Raw genomic sequence first — 9,159 nt, forward strand, 5'->3', positions numbered from 1 at the left:
TCTGCTGCTGTGGCGCCTGCTGCTGCTGCTGCTGCTAAAACCAAAATTCCAAGCAATTTACTAAAGCTGAAATTAGAGGTGGAGAAAAAGAAGGAAGATACTGCCCAACAGTGAACGCTAGTCTCAGTGTATTTGGCGGTTTACACTCCGCCCTCTGCTGCAGTCCGCGCAGGCGCAGTCCGACTCTGCGACAAGAAGCCCCCACTCGGCTCCTCCCAGCCCCTCCCCTAGGCCAGAGTGTATGTGGTGATTCTGCATAGAACACTGGCGGGAGGGAGACTTTGGTAAGATGAGGCAGGGAGCTTGGAGCAGATGGTAGGGAATAAAAACGAAGACAATAATAGCTACTTTTCAGAGTTAGGGTACCTATTACAGGGCACCTAAACAAAATGCCAGGCAATTAACAAATTCTCAAAATTCATGGTTAGTATCCTCGGGATTTGCCCTTTCTGTGAAATTGTTTTAGGGAAAATATGCATGGTCACTGGAAGGGTGCATCCCCTACTTTCGCCCTTGGCTCCTCTATCACTTTCCCTGTTTAGGTATGTAATAACTTCTCCCCTGTTGTGTCACAGAAAGAAATCTTCCCTAGAGGGTTTGAAAGCCTGGAATTTAATCCCGTTTAGGAAACCTAGAACAAGGTTAAAAAGTTTGTTATTCCCAGTCTCATCCCTTATCAGTACAGAGGATGGCTACCTGCCTTGGGAAAACCTCTAAAACTCTTTAAGGCTTGGTTAATCTCTTCTCCAATCACCTGCACATTTAATAGAGCTATCGCGAGGTTCATTTGAATACTGAGTGTTGAGGCTGTAATCTATTCTGTTCCACTCTGTTACTATTATTCTAGCACTTTTGAACAGATTCAATCCTGACCCCTTCATTCATTCATTCAACATTGATCATCTCTCCAGAAGTTAGAGTTGATTTCTTTGTCCTCAAAGAGCTTCCGATGTAAAGGGGGAAGTGAGACCATAACAAAGTAAAGCAAACTTTTCTAGAAGTTTATACAGAGTACAGTGTACAACAGAGTAGTATTTAAAAGATGAGAAGGTAGGTGTTTACCAAAAGAACAATTACTGGAAAATCATTTTAACTAAGTAAGCAGAATAGAAAGAAAAACAGTGGAGTCACAGACCAGTGTGGTTTTTTAATTTATTTATTTTTCATACTTAATGTAGTTAATCTACCTTCTGTTGTGGTTTGATCTTCCCAATTAAATTCTGGGATATAATATTCAAATCCATTTTATTAGTTTTTAAACTCTTATTTCTGTGTGTCTGTATTTAATATTTCTGGTATAGCACTCCCTTGAGAACTTCTTGAAGATCTACAGTCTGATGTTGGCAAATTCTTTCAGGTTTTATCTGAAAATGTTCTTGTCTTTTCTTCTCATATGAAGGATAATCTTGCCAGGTACAGTATTCCTGGTTGAAATTGCTTTTCCCTTAACACTTTGAATATATTTTCCTATTCTTTCCTCACATTACTTCTGATGAGAGGTCCGCTGTTAGACTGATGTGATATCGTCTGTAGGTAACTTGACATTTCTCTCTTACAAATCTTAGTATCTTGTCTTCTTCTGTGGTTTTGATCATTTTGGCTATAATGTTTCTTGGAAAGGATCTTGGGGTGATTCTGTTTGGCATTCTTTGTATTTCTTGGGACTGAATCTTTGAATGCTTCTCTAGACTTGGAAAGTTTTCTTGCAGGATTTCATGGAATAGATTTTCAATGCTCTTTTTAGTCTCTTCACCTTCTGGGTTACCAATTATCCAGATATTTGGATGTTTTATGGTATCTGGTATTTCTCGTATATAATTCTCTTTGGGGGGCTATTTTCTCAGTCTTCGTGGTGGATTTTACTAGTCCAGTGATTCTGTCTGCTATATCTGAGATTTGATATTCTGTATGATCTAGTCTGCTTTTAATACTTTCAATGGAGGGTTTGACTTCCTGCATTATAGCCTTCATCTTCAACAGTTCCATTTGATTCTTTTTTATTTCCTCTTTCAGCTCTCGCTAGAACTTCCTCGCCTCCTGGAACTCATCAGCTTTTTTCTTCTGGTGTTCATTTTCTCTCTTCTCTTCCATTTCTGTTAATTTTGTCGCTATGAATACTCTAAATTCTTTATCAGACATTTCCATGAGTTCCATTGTACTGTCTGTGGATGAAGAGGAATTATTCTTTATTCTTGGGGGAGAGGTATTTTCTTGATTTCACTTATTTCTTGTGCCCCTGTGGTTATTTCTGGTCATCTGATGGGTTATTCGTTTCTTCCTAATTTCTAGAAGATCAATCTGAGTTATCAGAGGTGCACAGGAGGATGTGGTTTGCAAACTCTTTGGCATTGCGTTTTTTTCTCCCTTTGTGTTGCAGATTAAGTGGGAGTTGAGGAATATAAGGATCAAAATAGTATTCAAATTTTGGCAACTTTTCACTTACACCTGTCTAGACAGTCAGTAAGTGGAGGCTGAGCAGCAAAATGATTAGGTAGAAAAAGAATAAGAAAACAGAGAAAGAGAGAGAGAGAAAAAGAGAAAAATGGAAAAAGCAAACAAAAAATTATTTATTAGATTTTATTTTTTTAAAAAAATGAAAACTGTGTGGCACACTAGCACGAAATCACTAGATCTCCGTTCTCATGGCGGACTCAGTCTTCTTCTGGCCTGCCCTTTCTGTTTGCCTCGCTGGGAGCGTCTGTTTGCCTAGATGGGAGGGGAAAGGGGAGGGGACTATTAAGAAGATAAAGGAGGATTTCAGAGTCAAGAAAAAACTTTACCTTAAAAAATTTAATAAAAGAAAACTTCAAAAAAAATTGAACAGACAGAGACAAAAAGATAGAGAGGGACAGACAGAAAAAGACAGAACAGGCTCTACCAGGGGTGACTTCTCAGCAGAACATCTTCATTGCTCTTATCCCTGAAATCACTATATCTCAGGGCTTATGGCAGATTCAGTCTTCTTCTGGCCTACCCTTTCTGTTTGCCTAGATGGGGGGGAGGGATTATTAATAAGACAAAAGAGGATTTCAAAGCCAAGAAAAAACTTTACCTTAAAAAAATTTGTTTAAGGAAAATTAAAAAAAGAAAAGACAGAGACAGAAAGACAGAAAGAAAAAGACAACAGGGGCTCTACCAGGGTATCTTCTCAGCAGAACATCTTCATTGCTCTTATCTCTGAAATCACTAGATCTCGGCTTTCATGGAGGACTCAGTCTTCTTCTGGCCTACCCTCTCTGTTTGTCAGAGTAACTTCTCAGCAGAATATCTTCGTTGCTCTTATCCCTGAAAACACTAGATCTCAGCTCTCACGGTAGACTCAGTCTTCTTCTAAGACCAGTGTGTTTTAGAAGTAGGTCAAGGAAAGAATGTATGTGTGAGAGAGAGCAGGAAGGGAATTAACTTTCTAACATTCATACAACCAATCCCCTCTCATGCAGTTTATCACTGTTGATCCTGTACTGATATTTTTGTACCTTCATGCAAACATTTACATATTTGGTTTTTCTTAAGGTCTCCACTATAATCTGGGAGCAGGTTTTGTTTACATTTATTCAGGGAGAGGAAAAAATAGCTCTATAGTCACAAAATATCACCATCTCTGTTTCCAACTGGAGAAGTAATCCTATGTATGCCATGCATCCAGTTGCAGTTCTGGGAAGTTCAATATAGTTATTATGTCCAAGGGCCCATTCAGAGAAAGAGGACAAAAATGTCTAGGATAGGTACCAGCAGTTAGTGTAATGGCTATGTCGCTGGACTCCAATGTAACTGACCATGGTTCGCGTCCCAAACCCAGTGACTTAAACTCATGCCGGGTGCATGTGCATGCATGCCCAAGATCCCGAGAGGAGAATGGAAAAGAACGGATTGTGGCATGGCCATCCCCCCCTGGGGGGTAATTTCTCACTTTCTGTCTTTCTATATTTGTCTTTCTGGCAAGCACACGTGCCCTATAGTAAAACCTCTAAAAAAAATGTGTAGGATATTTCTAAGCTTCAAAAGTAGATGTTTTTAAAGAATTACTTTAATTAACTTTATTTACTTATTTTAATTTGACCAGAGTGGGGAAGAGTGAGAGAGAGAGAGGGGGAGTGAGAAAGAAAGCCACCACCTCTGGTACTCAAACCATGGTCGACCTTGTGGGAGTCCAGCACCCTTAACAACCATGCCACCTGCTACCCCCCAGAAGTATATATTTTAAACTTAGAGTTCAGTGATTTCTAAAGACCTTGAAGTTGAGAATACTTTATAAACCAGTCATTTTACCTCTAGAAATATAGCCTAAGGAAATAATAAGCTATATGTGCAGAGATGTAGCTAAAATAATTTTTATTATATACATTTTTCTAATAACAGAGCTGAGAACTATATGAATACTAAACAACTAGATACTATTTAAACAAATTATGGTAACAAAATTGGAATGCCAATAAATTATTATAGTGTTATTAAGAGTCCCATTTCTAGTAATGTGTACTTGATTGTAATAACCTTGCCACAAAGCAACTAGAAATTTTGAGAAAAGAAACTAATGGCATCAGAAACTACTGAGACAGCATCAGAAGCCTATTGAAGCAATGAGGACTTGAAAATTCACTACCTCAAAAAACAAAAAGAAGTTCAGAAGTGAGCTTTACATTATGTGCAACTTTGGCACTCAGGGAATTTAATGAGTTGCAAGAACCACTGAAATCATCCATAAAGCATAAAGGTGAAACAAAAACAAAAAAACTGAGGAAATTGATGACCAGAAACCCTACATTAAAGAAAATACTGTATGGAAAGTTTCCCATATAAAAATTAAGAGATGCAAGAAGTGAATAGAAATAGAAAGAGTAATGCCATATAAAATTAATGCAATATGAATTTCTTTGTGGTTTACATTATATATAGAATTAAAATATATGAAACTTAAGTATGTTTCAAGGGAATAGGGAACAGGTCAAGGAAAAAGATATATCCACGAGGTGTCAATAGCACAAATGGTTTATTTGGTCAATGCTTGGACAGGTTTGCCAGTGAGTGTGATTGGTTCATCAACGCCTAAGACCTTTCAGAAGGAGGTAGGATGGAAAAACATCTCTCAGCAGGTAAGAAGGGCAAGGGAACTCCAAGGGGAAAGGGGAAGCAGAAAGAGGGTTTAGGTATCTGTGCAATGTCTCTCAGCAGCACGGCAAGAACTCTGCCTTTGGGTCAGAGATCTCTGAAGGGCAGCAGCAGGTTGGGGTTTTTATATCCTCTGAGTTTACCTTACCTATGGCTAGCAGATCTACACCATTTTACAGAGGTATGCAAAGCAGGTGGCTTTTAAATTCCTAAACTCTGCTTATTTAAAATAATTGAATATGTAAACTTCTTAGTTTAGTACTGGCATGTCCCGACCTGGGGGACAGTCGAACAGGTTCCCTGGGGGAGGGAGTGAGAGATGGGACAAACACACGCACTCACACACACAGAGTGGAGACAAGTCAAGGTGCTGATCAAGTCCTCTTCTTTTTCCGTTTATTGAGTAAAAATGGCAAGTTATATACAGGGTGGTGGGCACCGATTGGTTGCCCGAAATGCGAATGAGAGAACAGCATGAACCAATCATTGGTGTGGATGGATCTCTCCCGTTGCCCAACAGCCCCATGAGGAGAACAATTGGTCACATGTTTTCTGAGAAATGGTTTGCTCAGTGAGGAAGTGAAACCTAATGGTTTCCAAGATGGCAGAGAGCTCAAGATGGCTTCTGTATGCAGTGCCCTCTACACTGACAGGCTTTTGAGATAACAAATTTCACCTGACTGAAGAAATAAACAAGAGTTCTGGACACCAGGCTGCCTGCGGCTGCAGGCCCTTATTCCTGGGACCTTCACACATCCCCACCCTAAGCAAACCTGTTGGAGCTGGCCAGGAGTTCCGGACACCAGGCTGCCAGCAGCTGCAGGCCCTTATACCAAGGACCTGTCACTCATCTTCTGCCCCTTCCTCACCAGCCTTTAGACTCTCTAAATTTTAGTGCTGTGAATAGCATGCAGCGCAGTGTGCACAGTGTGATTTTTTTTTATTTGCTCTTGAGGTGTTGCTTATTAGGTCAGTTGGAGGCTCACCACTCCTTAGAAACAGGGAGGTCTTTGGGTCACCCAGGACCAGTCCCAACAGTACATGGTACTGGTGAGCAACAGGTTGGCTAACCATAAGGGAAATCATGAGTTTTCTAATCACATACACCTCTTAACACTCAGAGATATCTTAAATATGTTAGGAAGCAACATATAGATCACCTGATGACTAGGAATAATTGCAGAGGCTCAAGAAGTATGAGCAACCAACAAAAGGCCTCTCCTCCAAGGGAAATCATCAAGCCTATATCACCCACAGTCAATACTATGGAAGTCATGGACATGTCCAATAAGGAATTCAGAATATTTGTAATGACCAAACTAACTGAGATGGAAGAGAAAAGAGAAAAGGAGCTCAAGGAGATGAGGAAGTCCTTTCATGGTTTAAAAGAAGAAATAGTTACCTTAAACAAGAACCAGATGGAACTTCTAGGGTTGAAGAATATAATACGGGAAATCAAAACCTCCCTTGAAAGTGGTAAAAGTAGGTTAGATCAGGCAGAAGATTGAATCTCTAATGTAGAAGACAAAACATCTGACCTAGAAAAAATTATCAAGAAGTGTTCCGACCCGCAGGACAGTAAAACAGGTTTCCTGGGGGAGGGAGTGAGAGATGGGACAAACACACAGCAGAGACAAAACAAGGTGCTGATCAAGTCTTCTCTTTATTGAGGAAGAATGGTGAGTTATATACAGGCTGGTGGGCACTGATTGGTTGCCTGAAATGCAAATGAGGTAGAACAGCATAAACCAATCATTGGTGTGGATGGATTTCTCCCATTGCCTAGAAACCCAACAGCCCCATGAGGAGAACAATTGGTCACATGTTTTCTGAGAAATGGTTTGCTCAGTGAGGAAGTGAAACCTAATGGTTTCCAAGATGGTGGATAGCTCAAGATGGCAGAGCTCTCAAGATGGCAGAGCTCTCAAGATGGCTTCCATATGCAATGCCCTCCACATAGCCCCCTTTTTTATTTTTTCAAAGAGAGGAGAAAAGCCTGGGAGAATCATGCCTGTCTTAGGTTGGAGTCGTTTTCAGAGCAACGTTCATCCTTACCTGTCATTGGAGAACCTCATTGTGATGATGGGTTTCCTGTCTTAGGTGGGAGGACTGTACAGCTGTTAGGCTCAGACTCTCTTACCCGTCTTTGGCTAATCGATTCAGCGCCTCAGGCAAGAGCACAGTTTAGGCTCCGCAGTACTCCATCTCCAGGTTGTGGTAGTGGACTTGGATAGGTTGCATTTTTATGGAATCAATCTCTTGTTTAAGGAATGCCATGAGTTTATTGAAAAGGACAGGCCCCAAAGAGCAAATAATCAGAAGGCCCAAAAGAGGACCAAGCAAGGGGAGTAAAAATGGGAGAAGTCCATTCCACGCAGTCCATAAGGAGTTGTCAGCAAGCTGTTTTCTACATTGAAGATCTTCTTGTAATTGGTTGAGCTTGTCATGAACTATGTCAGACTTGTTGGCATAAAAGCAGCAGCATTCCTGTAAAGCAAGACAGAAAACCTCCATGGTCTGCCAAGAGGAGGTCTAACCCACATCTATTTTGGAGTACTACTTCTGCAAGGGAGTCTAATTGGTCCTGAACAAAGGTAACAGTGGAGGCCAATTTTTTGCCACAGAGTCAACTATGGCTAAAGTATATGGAGCTATAGCTCCATATTGAGCAACTGCTGTTTTAATTTCTTTTATAATGTTAAAATCAAAGCCACATATGTGGCGCCATGCTTGCTGTTGTTGATCTATGGTTTCTGTTACTGGGAAGGCTCCCCATTCCTCAAAGTTCATTTATAGTTGTGGTATCTGAACTGGTTTAATTTTTGTGCCAGGGGTAAAAGTGGACTGATAGAGATTCTGTAAGGAATCTGCACTTTTAGATTTACCCACTCTCAATTTTTCCAATTGGATATTGAGTCTTGATGTTTCTTTTCTAATTGAATTTGTTCTTCAAGTTGTTTAATTTTATTCAAAATCTCTTCCCTAGGGTCAATAACCGGCATCACCAAAGGTGGTGCAGATGTGAACAAGTTGTAAGATGGCGGTCGTTTTAGTTGGCATAAAAGCAGCAGCATTCCTGTAAAGCAAGACAGAAAACCTCCATGGTCTGCCAAGAGGAGGTCTAACCCACATCTATTTTGGAGTACTACTTCTGCAAGGGAGTCTAATTGGTCCTGAACAAAGGTAACAGTGGAGGCCAATTTTTTGCCACAGAGTCAACTATGGCTAAAGTATATGGAGCTATAGCTCCATATTGAGCAACTGCTGTTTTAATTTCTTTTATAATGTTAAAATCAAAGCCACATATGTGGCGCCATGCTTGCTGTTGTTGATCTATGGTTTCTGTTACTGGGAAGGCTCCCCATTCCTCAAAGTTCATTGATAGTTGTGGTATCTGAACTGGTTTAATTTTTGTGCCAGGGGTAAAAGTGGACTGATAGAGATTCTGTAAGGAATCTGCACTTTTAGATTTACCCACTCTCAATTTTTCCAATTGGATATTGAGTCTTGATGTTTCTTTTCTAATTGAATTTGTTCTTCAAGTTGTTTAATTTTATTCAAAATCTCTTCCCTAGGGTCAATAACCGGCATCACCAAAGGTGGTGCAGATGTGAACAAGTTGTAAGATGGCGGTCGTTTTATGAAAGGTGGCCATTTTGAATTATTGTACTTGGCTGCCTCTATTTCTAAAGTTTCTCCTTCAGGTGGCCATTTTGGATTATTCTATTTGGCTGCCTTTGTTTCTAAGATTTCCTCCTCTGAACTAATGGATGGCTCATTTTTCTTTGACTCTTGTAGAGTCTTAAGGTTGTTTTCTTTTTTTAGTTTTTTGAATTGTTTGGGTTTTGTCTTGCCTTCGGGGCTTTTAACTTCTTCCTCACTATCTAGGGAAATAAGATCCTCTCCCTGTTCTTTTTCAATTTTAGGATCCTTGGTTAGATCTGAGGTGGCTATAGCTTCCTCCTGGGGTTGATCATTTTGCACGATCTGCTCTCCCTTAGCAACCATAATGGCAAGAGCTTCTTTTAAGTCCTGAACAAATAGTTCCTG

General features: G+C 40.2%; 1 protein-coding gene across 1 annotated transcript in view; it reads right to left on the reverse strand.

Annotated features, from left to right (window-relative positions):
* The window catches only part of LOC102476892 (melanoma-associated antigen E1), a 36,115-nt gene that overhangs the window by 3,071 nt on the left and 23,885 nt on the right, over positions 1 to 9,159 (reverse strand). The window contains exon 2 of the mRNA XM_006152767.1: positions 102 to 380. Coding sequence (XP_006152829.1) covers positions 102 to 380 — 279 coding nt within the window. The remainder of the gene's footprint in view (positions 1 to 101; positions 381 to 9,159) is intronic.

This window comes from Tupaia chinensis, unplaced genomic scaffold, assembly GCF_000334495.1.
Source record: "Tupaia chinensis unplaced genomic scaffold, TupChi_1.0 Scaffold000357_1, whole genome shotgun sequence".
NCBI lineage: Eukaryota > Metazoa > Chordata > Mammalia > Scandentia > Tupaiidae > Tupaia > Tupaia belangeri.